Here is a 15930-nt window from a genome sequence, read left to right on the forward strand (position 1 = left end):
ATGTTAGCAGTTCCCCAGAATACAAATAGTCTACTTCATAGAATGAGAGTAAAATTGTACATACCAAATATGAAATGCTCTTACTGAGAGACCACACTCTGTATAAATGAAGGTTCATGCATAGTATCTTAAATATCTAAAGTCAGATAAAAAAATCACATACAAATATGAAGTTAATGCCCAACAATGGTGTCATTGAAAAAAGGATTCATATTGAGGAACTTGAAATTTTCCTGAGATTTGTGCTGATTATGTTTTGGGATCAAGAATTGGATAACAATGAAGATTATCTTATACATACTAAGTTTTATCCTTTAATTTTGTTGGATATTTTGAAAACTGTCACATTCATGAACAATCCTAACAGTTCAAATTGGTCCCAGTTCCTTAGATATTAGAAGTAAATTTTAGCAGAATATTTATTTTCAAAATAATTTGATTCATTCAAACTCTCTAATGTTTGAATGAAATTAACTTTTGAATTAATTAACATTTATTCTTTGTGTCATTTTCTACTTTCCCTGTACATATAGTTTTGTAGAATTGTAATATCTATATTAAAATAAATTCTCCAAGGGAGAAGATACTTGTTTCAAAATGTTACAAAATCATCTCTTCTTCATGCTTCTTTTAATCACATTTATGACTTCCTTATTCCTCAAACTATAAATAAAAGGGTTTAATAAAGGAATTACTAGAGTATAAAAAATAGCAACAGCTATATCTTCATCTCCTTTATTAAGTGAACTTGGTCGAATATACATGTAGAGAAGAGAACCATAGAAAATTGACACAGACAGAAAGTGAGAAGCACAAGTAGATAAGGCCTTGCTTCTTCCCTCTTTGGACTTCATTGTGAATATAGTAAAGAGGATATAGAAATAAGATATTAGGACTACAGAAATGGTAAACGTTTGAATTGAACCAGAAAAGATGAGTATCATCAATTCATTGAGATAGGGGTCAATGCACGAGAGTCTATATAATGGAAGAACATCACAAAAAAAGTGTTTGATCACATGAGATCTACAGAAAGTTAACCTGAACAAGAACCCTATGTGTATCATGGAATGCAGGTTTCCTGCTATGTAGGCTCCTGTGGTCATCTGAAGGCAGAGCTTCTTGGACATCATGGTGTGGTACTGTAGTGGGTTGCATATGGCCACATAACGATCATAGGCCATTGCTGCCAGAAGGAAGCAGTCTGCAGTTTCAGCCAGACAGAGAAAATAGAACTGTGCCATGCATTCATAGAGAGAAATGCTTCTGTCCACAGAAAAGAAATTCTCTAGCATTTTGGGAGTGATGGCACAGGAGCAGCAGGAATCCATGAGAGCCAGATTGCCTAGAAAGATGTACATGGGTGTGTGAAGACGGCGTTCCATGTAGATCAAGGCCACCAGTCCGAGATTCCCCACCATGGTGACCAGGTAGATGGCAAAGAACACCAGGAATAGAAGGATCTTCAGGTCTGGGTGATCTGAGAATCCCACCAGGATGAACTCTGTTGTCAAGGAGTAGTTGTTCTCAGTCATCTTCAGCTACTCTGTTGACAAGTGAGAAAAGCATAAGATTGCAACTGTGTGTGCATCATTTTCCAATAATAATAATAATAATAATAATAATAATAATAATAGTAACAAATTTGTACAGCAGAATAATTTCTTTTGCAAACATCACCTGCTGTCTCTGTAATATAGCTCCTGTACATTTGTGGTTTCTTTTATTCCTAAAGAGTCAATTTTTGAACTCACAGGAATTCTTTAATAATCCTGGTGGGTAGGTACTTAAAGTAGAAAAGGATTTACCTTTCTGCTTGTGTATAAAGATATCAGGCAATGTTAGTATACATAGATTTTGTCCATTGTCCTAAAGTATTTGCATTGTTCATTTTTGAGTTCCTTAAAATACATTTATATCAATTACCATGCAATATGAGAATGGTGCTATTATATCTTGTTTTAGAGGATGAAATCTTTTAAAAGGGTCATAAAGTATGTGATATCGCTCAGTTGATAGAATAATGTTTACTGTGCATGAAGCTGTGGCTTTACCCCCAATGCCTTACCAATAAGGCATCGTGTTTTATGCCTGTTATTGTAGCACCTCAGAGCTGGAAGTAGGGAATCGAAAGTTCAAGGTCATTCTTAGTCACATAGTAAGTGAAGACTAGTCTGAATGCATAAGAATTTGTGTCAGAATAAGTAAATAGTAAAATATTCATCAATAAGAAATAAACCAATGTTAAATTAATATATATTAGAGATGGCAAAAATATCACAAGAGACTAAGGCCTGTGGGGCAATAAAATCACCTTAGATTGAAGCAATAAATATTCCTAAATTATCAGTCTTGTTTATTATCTTAAACAATAACTCTGCCTATGGCATTATTCAAGTTGTGTTTTTTTTCCCAGATAATTTCTGCTTCTCCTTCTTCTTTTGGTAAGGGATATTTTAAAAGCAACACTAGCAAAAAAATTAATTTAGTTTAATAGACCTAAGTAATTTCATTTTCTGTGTTATTTCACATATCACCCTTGTTCAGTTAAATCCCCCATATCTGGTAGATAATCTTCACTACTTTAGTTTTGTAAATATATCTGAAAGTTTTTCTGACTAATTTATCAGCATTCTAGAGGATAGTTGTTACATACAGCTGGCTAATGAATGGACAGACAGTCTTCAAAAGAAGACATAGCTGGGCAGTGGTGGTGCCCACCTTTCAATCCAGCACTTGGGAAGCAGTGGCAGGAGAGTCTCTGTGAGTTCAAGGCCAGCCTGGTCTAAACAGTAAGTTCCAGGACAGCCAAGGCTACACAGAGGAAATCTGTTTTCACAAACAAAACAAAATAAACAAAAAAAAAAGAAAAGGAAAAAGGATATACAATAGTCAATAAATTTAAAATAGTATTCAATATCTTCACACATAAGAGAAATACAAATTAAAGTCATTTTGAGATTACACCTCAATTCAGTCAGAATGGCTATCATTAAGAAGTCAAGTGACAAAAAGAAAAGATGTCAAGAGACAACAAATCCTGTTAAAGAATTGGTAAATGAGGAAGCTGTTTTCTCTATGGTAGTGTAAACTGGTTCACCCACCATGAAAAATAATGTGGGGATTTTTGCCAATAGTGTTCATAGAACTATCATATGGTCCAGCTACAGCACTCCTGGGCATTTGCCTAGATGACTACCCATGCTACCACAGAGATACTTGCACAATCATGTTTATTTGCTGCTCTATTCATAATATCAAGGAAGTGGAATCAGCCTAGATGTTCACCAGCAGATGAGAGGATAATGACATTGTTTTACATATACCCAGTAGAACTTTAGTGAGCTAAAGAAAAACAAGAAATTTTCAGAAAATTCATGACTAGAAAATATCATAAGCTGTAACTTAGGATCAGAAATAAAAACATCACATGTTCTGCCCTTCCCTTTGTCTCTCTTTCTGTGTCTGTCCCTATTTCTCTGTTTCTGTCTCTGTCTGTCTGTCTGTCTGTCTGTCTGCCTGTATGTCTCTCTCTCTCTCAGGACTCTGGGTATATATGGGCGCATTTGTATATGATGATATATGCACATGTGTATATACAGTATACTCTCTGCCAGAAGCCACTGGAGGACATCAGGTGTCCTGATCATCTCTCTTCACCATATTCCCTTAAGAAAGGGTCTGTTACTGCAGCTGGTACTAAGCTGGCAACTAACAAGCCCCAGAGTCCCACTTGTTCTTGCCACTTGCCTACAAGCACTGTGTTATAGGAACATGTACGCATCCATGCTCAGGTCTTCGTGTGAGTGTAGTAATTCCTACTCAGTCCTTAGGTTTGTGCAAGCATTCTTACTGAGCCATCTCCCCAGCCCACAGTCTCTCTCTTCTGTGGATCCTAGCTTCTAATATATATGTATTTGTGCAGGTCAATGTAAGTACAGGTTGTGATGCTGTGCCCAGATTGCATCCCCAAAGAGGACACCTGAGACTTTAGGTACAGAATGCAAAAGCAAGGTTTATTCTAAATTTACAAGCCTTGGCAGTGAGGCTCCTTCCAAAACTCTCACTTGCAGCAGTGAGGCTGGAAGGAGCTCTCCCCTTTCTTTGTGAGGCTAGTTCTTAAAGGCACAGACCCCTAATTCATTTCCCACAATCCGTCTCCCTTCCTTTTGTTCATATCAGTTTCCCTTCTTTCAGCCTTTCATGATATCTTTATCTCTCGTTTATTCAGTAACCGTGTTTAGGAGTTTTACAAGCTGAGCTGTCTCCGGGGTTTGGGAAGTTTGGGATGTTTTATGACCAATTAGCCCCTACCAGGTGGGTGAATATCCTGATTCTCTGTTTTTTTTAAGTCCCTGTAGCTGATATCACCACCTGGGAACTTGAAAGTGGTCTAAGTTCTTATCTATGCTTAGGAATCCTGGTTTTAGCTTCTCTTTGTCTGTAGGGGATAGAGCGGGGAAAGGGGGAGGAGGGGGAAGGTTTACTGAGGTTTCACAATGAAACCACTGAAATGTCCATGAGAGAGAAAAGCATATTTTAAGGAAAGTATGTAACTAGGGTAATAGAATATAGATGTTATGGAAGTAGAAAAAGAATCTTGGAAGCTGAAGGACACTGTGGGAGCTGGCAGATGTTTCCTAGTGAAATCTGAGCTTACTTTACTCAGTAGGGCTGCATAAGGGAATGGATTGACAACTTGTGTGGTTACCAGGTGTTTGGAAGTGTCTGCACTTGGCTGTGCTAGGGGGAGGTCTTTGGCTGCAACCCTTGTCATTCCCTTAAATAGCCCTTTAGAAGAGACAGAAGGGGCTGATGGATAAGGATACAGGCCCTCCAGTGGCTATCCTGTGTTTCTATCTGTCTCTCTCTCCCCTGTATATTTCTATATAAATCTCTTTTTCCTCAGTTCTCAAGAGTACCCTGGGGAAAAAGGGTGAGGGTGGGTCCCCACAGAACACAAATGGGAATGAGGACCAGAGTGACATGCAGTGAACTGTATTGGGTGGCAGGGGTCTACCACAGTAAAGTATGATGTGAAATGTCTTAAGGAAACCTATTGCATTTTATCCTAACTAAGCAAGAACATGAGTTTCAAGATCATAAATATGCCTATGTCCTTGTCAATTTTGATGACAAAGTGGAAATAGGCTGTAGTAGGTTCTCACTCATACCCCACAACATACAAAGAAAGTAAGATTCCTTTTTAAAAGTTTTAAAAATGTGTGTATGTCTGTGTCTATGTGTGTGCAGACACACATAGAAGGGGCCATCAGATTTGTTGAAGCTGGAGTTATAGGCATTGGTGAGTCACTTTCTGTGGGGGCTGGAATCTGAACTGATGGAACAAAAAGTGCTTGTAGCCATGGATCCATGTGTCCAGCCCTTAAGATTAATTTTCTGTGAATCTCTTTAAAAATGGAATAAGGCCATTTCAGAGAAACTTCTGAAATTACCTCATGGATCATTGGCCCTAAGTAAATGACATACTTACGTGTTCAAATATGCAGGGCACTGAGTTGGGAATACAATGTTGGCAGGCTTAGATAGGAATAGACAGAGACTCCATCTCATTGTTCTACAATGGCAAAATTTGCTTTACTTTTCTCTAACATGCTATGTATCTTGGAGGTATTCCTCTCCTTTGTTTGACTGCTGTCAAGTTCCACTCTCATCTCCCAATAAGGGAATTCTTAAAGTTTGTCTCATTCCAATTTCTTTCCAATTAAATCCACTTGCAGATCAATTCCTTGAGAGATACAATCATCTTACCCTGTTTCTAGGAAGACTCCATAACTGATGCTTCTAATTGATTTAGAAGAGGGCACCACTGAAGGATCTCAGTAACCTGATCTACTTCTACCCCATGTCCCAAACCTCTCCAGTGTTTGATCCTTTGTTAGCCTTATTCCAGTTTTCCCAAATCTGTCTCCCACTGTCATATTGGTGAAATTATTAAGGCCATTTCACGTCATTAAGAGGGAGGTTCATTTTGTGGGGTAACTTACAAGTGAATGGAAAGTTTACAGAGTCTGGGAAAGGCATGGCACAGTAAGGTGGTGTTTTCTGGAGAACTCTGCTCTGTGTACCTCCAGTGTCCAGGGTCCAGGAACTAAGAGAGCCCGCGCATCTGGAACCCAGGTCTTCAGCTTCCTCTCTTAGCCCCACCTTGTAGGTGTGACTGTTACCGGAGCCTCAATGGGGGTTGCAGCTTCCAGGTCAAAGCTGGAATGGCTACCCACTACACTGTCACACTCATTTCCACAAACATAGACTCTACTCTAACTTCTGTTTCATTGAAAATATGATCTTTTTTCACTTTTAAGGTACAGTTAAATTCTGACCCTATGTAATAACTAAATATTAGAGGTATATAACCTCCATTTGCTGAGATACAAGCACATGGGGGAAGCATGGTATTAACTCAGATCCCAGATGTATTGTGCTTGCTGGGATGAGCTTGAACAAGCTATTCAATATTTCCAAGTATAAGTTTTTATTCTAGAAAAACACCAAAAAAAAAAAAAAACTAATTACTTGGTCTTTGGATGTATGAAAAGCCTCACATAATGTTTGGCAGACACGATGTTTACAGGAAGCTATTTTGTTTTATATTTGCAAAATTGTTTGAAACTAAATACTGTGGTTTATATCAACCCACTAATTTCCTACCTTACAAATTACTTGAACGTGATATCACTGTCTTGTACATATGCTATGAACAAACCAATTTTCAGTGCCAGTTTTTGTTGTCTTAATCACAGAAACAAAAAAATCAGTGATCACAGCAGAAAACTTTTGTTAATGATTATGTGAAATAAATGGAATGCTATATTGATGAACAAATAAAGAATCACATAAAAATAAGTTTCTTAGGAATTTTATCATCAAGAGCATCATTTTAAGCTACATGTTAGCAATCCTCCAGAATACAAATAGTCTACTTCATAGATTGAGAGTAAAATTGTACATACCAAATATGAAATGCTCTTACTGAGAGACCACACTCTGTATAAATGAATGTTCATACATAGTATCTTAAATATCTAAAGTCAGATAAAAAAATCACATGCAAATATGAAGTTAATGCCCAACAATGGTGTTATTGAAAAAAGGATTCATATTGGGGAACTTGATTTTCCTGAGATTTGTGCTGATTATGTTTTGGGATCAAGAATTTGATAACAGTGAAGATTACCTTATGTATACTAAATTTTATCCTTTAATTTTGTTGGATATTTTGAAAACTGTCACATTCATGAACAATCCTAACAGTTCAAATTGGTCCCAGTTCCTTAGATATTAGAAGTAAATTTTAGCAGAATATTTATATTCAAAATAATTTGATTCATTCAAACTGTCTAATGTTTGAATCAAATTAACATTTAAATAAGTTAACATTTATTCTTTGTGTCGTTTTCTACTTTCCCTGTAAATAGTTGTGTAGAATTGTAATATCTATACAAAATAAATTCTCCGAGGGAGAAGACACTTGTTTCAAAATGTTACAAAATCATCTCTTCTTCATGCTTCTTTTAATCACACTTATTACTTCCTTATTCCTCAAACTATAAATAAAAGGGTTTAATAAAGGAATTACTAGAGTATAAAAAATAGCAACAGGTATGTCTTCATCTCCTTTATTAAATGAATTTGGTCGAATATACATGTAGAGAAGAGAACCGTAGAAAATTGACACAGACAGAAAGTGAGAAGCACAAGTAGATAAGGCCTTGCTTCTTCCCTCTTTGGACTTCATTGTGAATATAGTAAAAAGTATACAGAAATAAGATATCAGGACTATAGTAATGGAAAAGACTTGAACTGATCCTGAAAAGATGAGTATCATCAATTCATTGATATAGGGGTCAGCACATGAGAGTCTATATAATGGAAGAACATCACAAAAAAAGTGTTTGATCACATGAGATCTACAGAAAGTTAACCTGAACAAGAATCCTATGTGAATCATGGAATGCAGGTTTCCTCCTATGTAGGCTCCTGTGGTCATCTGAAGGCAGAGCTTCTTGGACATCATGGTGTGGTACTGTAGTGGGTTGCATATGGCCACATAACGATCATAGGCCATTGCTGCCAGAAGGAAGCAGTCTGCAGTTTCAGCCAGACAGAGAAAATAGAACTGTGCCATGCATTCATAGAGAGAAATGCTTCTGTCCACAGAAAAGAAATTCTCTAGCATTTTGGGAGTGATGGCACAGGAGCAGCAGGAATCCATGAGAGCCAGATTGCCTAGAAAGATGTACATGGGTGTGTGAAGACGGCGTTCCATGTAGATCAAGGCCACCAGTCCGAGATTCCCCACCATGGTGACCAGGTAGATGGCAAAGAACACCAGGAATAGAAGGATCTTCAGGTCTGGGTGATCTGAGAATCCCACCAGGATGAACTCTGTTGTCAAGGAGTAGTTGTTCTCAGTCATCTTCAGCTACTCTGTTGACAAGTGAGAAAAGCATAAGATTGCAACTGTGTGCTCTTCATTTTCCAAATAATAATAATAATAATAATAATAATAATAAAAACAACAAATTTGTACAGGAAAATAATTACTTCTACAAACATCACTTGCTGTCTCTGTAATATAGCTCCTGTACTTTTGTGTTTTGTATTCCTAAAGAGTCAATTTTTGAAATTTACAGGAATGCTTTATTTATCCTGGTGAGTTCTTAAAGTAGAAAATGATTATCTTTCTGCTTGTGTATAAAGATACCAGGCAATGCTAGTGTACCTAGATTTTGTCCATTGTTGTAAAATAATTCCATTGTTCATTTTTTGAGTTCCTTAAAATACATTTATAACAATTACCATGCAATATGAGAATGGTGTTATTTTCTGTTGTTTTAGAGGAAAGAATCTTTAAAAAGGATCATGGAAGTGTGTGATATAGCTCAGTTGATAGAATTAGTGTTTACTGTGCATGAAGCTGTGGATTTACCCTCAATGCCTCACTAATAAGGCATCATGTTGTATGCCTGTCATTGCAGCACCTCAGACCTGGAAGTAGGGAATCAGAAGTTCAAGGTCATTCTTGGCCATGTAGTAAGTGAAGTCTAGCCTGAATGCATGAGAATTTGTGTCAGAATAAGTAAATAGTAAAATATTCATCAATAAGAAATAAACCAATGTTAAATTAATATATATTAGAGATGGCAAAAATATCACAAGAGACTAAGGCCTGTGGGGCAATAAAATCAACTTAGATTGAAGCAATAAATATTCCTAAATTATCAGTCTTGTTTATTATCTTAAACAATAACTCTGCCTATGGCATTATTCAAGTTGTGTTTTTTTTCCCAGATATTTTCTGCTTCTCCTTTTTCTTTGGTAAGTTACCTTTCACAAGCAACACTAGCAAAAAGATTAATTTAGTTTAATAGACCTAAGTAATTTCATTTTCTGTATTATTTCACATATCACCCTTGTTCAATTAAATCCCCCGTATCTGGTACATAATCTTCACTATTTTAGTTTTGAAAATATACCTGAATTTTTTCTGACTAAATTATTAACATTCTAGAGGTTAGTTTTTACATACATCTGTGAAATGAAATATAATAGGCAGTGGGAGAAAGCAGATGTAATTCCAATCCTAGATACAAATCCTGGGATCGGAGACCTTGTTATTGTATTCTTATCATAATCTTGAGTGAACTCTACTTTGTGCATATAATCATTGCCTTAAAAAGAGTCTAAAAGGAAAGTTGAAAAATCTACTTTCATAAGAAATAGGTATGTTCCTTTAAATTTCTTCCCTTTTCCTCGAAACATATAGTTTTTTTTTTTTTTTCTGGCAAATAAGCTAAATAAAATGAACTTATCATTAAACTTCATTTTTAATACTTAGAAAAATAAATTCTCACAGAAGTTCCGAAAATAAATTTTGTTTTGCTTTAAGATTCTGTTTCACTCGAACTTATTGACTACTCATTCTAACTTGATGGTCAAAATAGGTTTATTTTTCCCTAACCAATACACCAAGAGGGAATTGAGAAATTTCATTGTTGTAATAATTAAAGACAACTCATCTAGTTAAGTGAAGCAGAAATAACTTTAAACGTATGTGCCTGTGTTATTATAGACTATTTTTGTGATTTTTTATTGGAAAGTCAGATTAATTATTGTTCTATGCCTCATTCTTCTTTCAGATACAATTCAGGTATGTGAAGAGCTAAGACTATTATTGAGAGGTTGAAATCTAGAGCATAAAAATGATAAAATTTCAAAGAAGTACGTCTTTTTATTATAAAAAAAAAACCTTTAGTAAAAGTGTTAGAATATCTTTCTTACCTTGAATACCTAGGAGTTTTTCATAGTTGAAGCCCTGGCATTATGGTGGAGGTCTGAGAATTTATGGCTAAGTCAGTATCTTGTTGTTTTCAGAGAAAAAAAATTCAGAGATGATCTAAGATCTGTGCTACTTATGTCCACCACACAGCACAGTTAAAGGGTTTGAAAAAATCCTAAAGGAGTTTCCTTGTGCTGCAGACCATTCCCCTGAGATATTATCCCTTAAACCCTACAAACCACTTGGTAGCACTTAACAATATCCTGTGAGTTATGGGTCTCAAAGCAAAGGACTTTTTGGCCAAGTTTGTTTGAAGATAGTAATGTAGATCTGTAACTGACTTGATTTTTATAATTTATTTCACAAATGTATGCATAAAATATCAAACAGTATGTGTAATGTAAAAATGTACTCCATTAGAGAGAACTGATTTTTTTTTTTCTTCCCAGCAGGTATTAACTACAAGTAGATTCTCGATTAGGAGTGGGACTTGGTGTTCCCGTCCCCTTCTCAGTCTGGGGATTTTGTCTGGTTTGAGCCTGTGCAGATCTTCTGCCTGCAGCCATGCAATACCCTGTGAGCTCACATGTGCACCAATCCTGTTGTTTCTGGAAGATGCTGTGTCAGTGGAGTCATCCACTCCTTGAACTTACACCTGTCTGTATTTATTAAACAGAACAGAATAAAGGGAAAGAAGATTAATAGCTTATTTAAAAAAGTATCCCAGTCACTGCACATTTTCTTGTCTTCCCGTCTCTCATTACTTAGCCCACATTCCTCACCTTTGTTCTTCTAGAAAGTATCACTTTCAATGGCGTAGGTGTACCTAGAATTTACTGACTCAGTATATACCTTGTTATTCAACCACACTATCACTTCATACAGTTCTTGCTGCCCAGCACCAGGGATCAAAGCACATCTAGATGAAATGAAATGGCTCCAATTGGCCATGCCCAACCCACATTTTGGGAAATGATGCAGTCCATCATTTATCATGTGCATAACACACTGCCTCAAACAAGTGAACCCACCTGACTATCAAAGAAGGATGGAAAGTTTGGGTGATGTAGCATGCCAGTACTGGTCTGTACATGTGAATCTCCTATCTGAATCTGATATTGGAAAAAAAAAACAGTGAATGTGAATTTATGGACAGAACAAATAATGCCAATATCTACTGTTCATTGGGCATATACATTTTTCAAAAAGAAAATTTTTTACTATGAAATCATCATTTTCCATTATTCATAGGAAAACAAGAGAAAACACATAAAGCATGAATGTATTAACAGAAAAATTAAGATTGAAAAACATTTTGATGGTTACCTAAAAACTACTCTTAGCATTTATATATATCTTTTCCAACTTTTTTCTTATACTCCTTTAGAAAAGTGAAATCATTAATTCACCAATATAGTGCAGAATCCATATCAGTGAGTTAAACTAAGACTATCTTTTCATGTAACCATCTTTGTACTACTATTTTAGCTTATTTTCCTTAGTTGAACATATAATTTCATTTCATTTTCCTTTATTATAATATATTACTTATTAGCATCCACCATACTACTTTCATTTTCCCACCCAATATCTTGAAATATTTTAATCTAATTATGGAAATATTTTAAATATTTTTCCGACAATGAAGTGTGAATCAGGAGATGATGTATTTTGATCACATTTGCTCCCCAATACCATCTCACTGACTGATCCATGTCCTTTTCAATCTGGTACCTGTTTGACTTTCGTGCCTTCTCCCCCTTTGATGACCCAATGAGCTGGGATTGCTTACAGGAACATTTGTGAGGGGTTGCATACATTTACATGGTCCCCTTACCAGTGGACACACTACTGAAGAAATTGTCTTTCCCTCCCCTTGCAAGTATTTACTGCTTACAAATCCTCAGGAAAGTGAGGGTTCCAATAAACCCCTTTTCCCCCGCCCAATCTTTTGTAGATCTTGTATAGGTAATGATAGATTCTGCAAGTTCAAGAGGGAAAGGTCCATGTTATTCTACAACACGGTTCCACTTCTTATATCTCTTACATTTTTTTCATATTAGCTCATGAGGTTTCAGATGTGGGGAGTGCATTCTGTTAGGCATTGTGCTGAGGTCATTCGTACTGCATTCTAGAAAGAACTTGTTTGCATCCTGCTCATGTCTTAAGAACTTATGAGAGACTGACTTAAAACAATAAAATAACTTTTTTAGTGGAAATTTTAAGGGAGTCTAATATTGAGGCTGTGGAATGACTTATTGCTCATGACTCTTATTCAGTCCTATATTAAGAGAGCAGTAATACAGGAAGAATGTGAAGTTTGATATGTGACTGGGAAAGGCATTGAGAGTGTTTAAACTTGTTGTAGTAATAAAGGCTACACCTTGAGGGTAAAGTTATATATATATATATATATATATGTATATATATATATACATATATATATATATATGAGAGAGAGAGAGAGAGAGAGAGAGAGAGAGAGAGAGAGAGAGAGAGAGAGAGAGAGCCTAAACTGAAAATACCACTGAAGAATCCCTGCTCTAAAACAATTGTCTAGGCATGTCTTTCTTCAAAGCCAGCACACAGATGCTTATTCATCTTTGGTCCAAGAGAACCAGGAGTACCCTTGAAATGGTACCACAATACACAGAGTCATCCACATGGTGGTGATTTGCAAGCAGGAAAGATTCAAATTTTATGACTGCATAGGGTCTTTCTCCATTAGGTTCAGAGAGTTGTTTTGGCCAGACAATGTGTTGCAGAGCCAGAGTCCCTGCAGTGAACCTTGAGAGGCCATTTTTGGAAACTTTGAAGATGAGCACTGAGCAGCAATTTATACCTGAGGATGTTGGAAGTTCCAGGATCATGGGACATCCACTGTAGAAAGCAGCACACATGGAATGAAGCTTACCTAGACAGAGGCTGTGTGTTCGGCAGGCAGTAGAGCTGGAGCAACAGTGAGCATCAAGCCCACTGAAGCCTACATGATTCTATCACATAATTCAGGTGCCTGACACTGAACTGAAGAATTTTATGTTTGCCTGCTGGGTTTCAGTCTACTTTGGTTTGATCTTTTCTACTTTGTCCCTACTTCTCCCTTTTGCAATAATTTATTCTTTGTCACAGTATGTTGAAAGTAAGTAATTAAAAAATTATATTGGTCCTGGAATCTCAGAAGAAATTTGGATATTAGGCTTATGAAAAGTGTTGAGATTATAGACAATGGAGACTTTTTACTATTACAATGAACACATTTTGCATCAAGAGATGACCATGAAGCCTATAGAAAGCAGGAAGGAATATTATGACTTGCATGTGAACTACCCCCATAGGTTCATGTGTCTGAACATTGACCACCACTTTGTGGCTTGAGAATGTTGTGTAATCTTTAAGATGAAGAGCTTTGCTGAAGGAAGTGAGTCACGATGGGAAGGCCTTGGTTTTTTATCACCTGGACTCACTTCTTGTTTACCATTTGCTTCCTGATGACAGACAAAAATGTAACCAGCCGGTTCCTACTCTTGCTACCATGCCTTATCCTCTCCAACTGCCAGCCAAAGCAAACCCAATCTTCAGCAGGTTATTTCATGTTTGATATTTTTTCAGCGCAGTGAGGAAAGAAACTAATAAAGTTGTGTTTTATTTTTTATTCTACTCTAGGAATTTTACATTATTTTCTTATGGATTTCTATAGTATTCCAGTTTTTCATTAAAAATGTATTGTTTAATTTCCATGGGTTTGTGTATTTTTCCATGTTTTCTCTTAGTGATGGTTAATTTAAATTGCAGTGTTGATGATATCAAGAATCACCTGTAAGACAATCCTTTAGAAATATGTTTGGAAGTTTATCTTGATCAGGTTAACTGAGATGCAAAGACCAACTCCATTGTTGGTGGTACAAATCTTTGGGGTGTTTACTCTGTTTTTTAAATAGTATTTAGAAGCTTTACTTTTTACATAGTAATTGTATGAAATCCACTCTCAAAAACTGTATTTGTTAGCTGTTTAAAGAAATAGTTGCAATAGGTTGGAAAACCAAGTAGTCAATCAAAGCAACTCAGAGACTAGAGGTTGTATTAATATTCTATAAAGAGGAGTGATGCTAACATATCTCAGGACTTTGACTCTAGATAGAATTACCATGCAGGAGGTGTACTAAGAGAGGGGATGGATGTTTTTGGTGCTGCAGACACTGCCTAGAGCAAAGAGGAAGAATTAGTGTAGCTTATTTCTGTCTACTTTTCCATTTGTTAATCATTGATCCTTTCCAAGATTATTTCTTCTATCACTAGTATATGATTTTGTCTTCCATTCACCATTTGAACAGCCATATTGATTGTGACACTATTCACAATAATCAAGTTATAGAATCAGCCTAAGTGCTTGTTGGGAACATGAAGGTGTTTGTATTCAGATAAGTGCTAGGGAAACCAAGAATGTTAAACATTCAGGATTGATACCCAACAGAGAAAGAGAATTACAGAGAAATTTGAAGTTTTCAATCTCCCACCTGGCTCCTATGGCCCCATGGTCCTGCAGCCACACAGACCCAAATGAACACACATTTATAACTTTTTGGCCATTAGCTTAGGCTTATTGCTCACTAAGTCTTACACCAAAATAACGCATCATTCTTATCTATGTTTAGCCACGTGGCTTGGTACCTTTTCTCAGTTCTGCTTTCACATCTTGCTTCTTCTGTGTCTGGCTGGTGACTCATTGCCTCTGTTTTCTTTCTCTGTCTATCTGTTTGAATTTCCCACCTGCCTCGAAGCTGCTTTTGCTATAGGCCAAACAACTTTACTTATCAACCAATCAGAGCAACCTATTTTCACAGCATATAGAAAGACATTTCCCCATCACTTCTCCTTTTTTGTCTAAACAAAAGGTAGGTTTTAACTTTAACATAGTAAAATGACATATCATAGAACAGTTATCAAGCAAGAATCAGAGTTACAATATCCAATCCACTTATAATTGGCAAATTGAAAGAAAATATTTTATTTATCCTCTATTTGTAAGTCTAAGTTTTCATATTTACCTTATATCTTATCATAACCAAGGTAAACCGTAATTATAACAATCTATTCTTCAACATCCTCAAAAGACCTCAGAAGGATATACTATTACCTAAGTAAACAGTAAGAACATTGTAAGCAACTTCCAAAAATCTAGAATGACAGAGCTGGCTACCTGGACAATCCTCCAAAGTTCTTCTCTAACATTTGGGCATCCATCTTCAGCCCATAGGTCTAGTCTCTGTCACTTTTTTCTGTGTTCTGTAGAATGTCAGGCAGCTTCTTCTGCAAACCAGGAACCTGAAGGACCATTTCGTTTGAGAAGTTCAATGGTCACCTTCCTATGGTCCTGCATGTCTAGTCAATATAACATTTTGTCAAGCAGTCCAGGCAAGAACAGATTCTTGCCCAAATGGCTACTTTTGCCAAGAAGAAGATGAATTTCATATAGAGTGTCTTTGATGCCCATCTTTCTCTTTGAAGTAAATTGGTGCTGCCAGGAGCAGATGTGTCTCACTCTCCAGAAAGTCTAAGTTTTAAAACATTGTTAAGTGCCATATTCTGTAGGTCTGTGAAGTGTTTGAAGATTACCTATCTATCTGAAA

At 36.3% G+C, this 15930-nt stretch overlaps 2 protein-coding genes across 2 annotated transcripts; both read right to left on the reverse strand.

Moving 5' to 3' along the window:
* Positions 1-608: 608 nt before the first annotated feature.
* LOC128111528 (olfactory receptor 5K3-like) lies at positions 609-1535 on the reverse strand. Its single transcript, XM_052739775.1, has one exon. The coding sequence runs from the start codon at positions 1533-1535 to the stop codon at positions 609-611; it is 927 nt and encodes a 308-aa protein (XP_052595735.1).
* Positions 1536-7513: 5978 nt separating this feature from the next.
* LOC128111529 (olfactory receptor 5K3-like) lies at positions 7514-8440 on the reverse strand. The gene has a single exon (XM_052739776.1). It carries the CDS (start codon positions 8438-8440, stop codon positions 7514-7516), a length of 927 nt encoding a protein of 308 aa, XP_052595736.1.
* Positions 8441-15930: the final 7490 nt, after the last annotated feature.

The sequence above is a fragment of the Peromyscus californicus genome, unplaced genomic scaffold (assembly GCF_007827085.1).
Source record: "Peromyscus californicus insignis strain IS unplaced genomic scaffold, ASM782708v3 Scaffold_16__1_contigs__length_79575227, whole genome shotgun sequence".
Classification (NCBI taxonomy): Eukaryota; Metazoa; Chordata; class Mammalia; order Rodentia; family Cricetidae; genus Peromyscus; species Peromyscus californicus.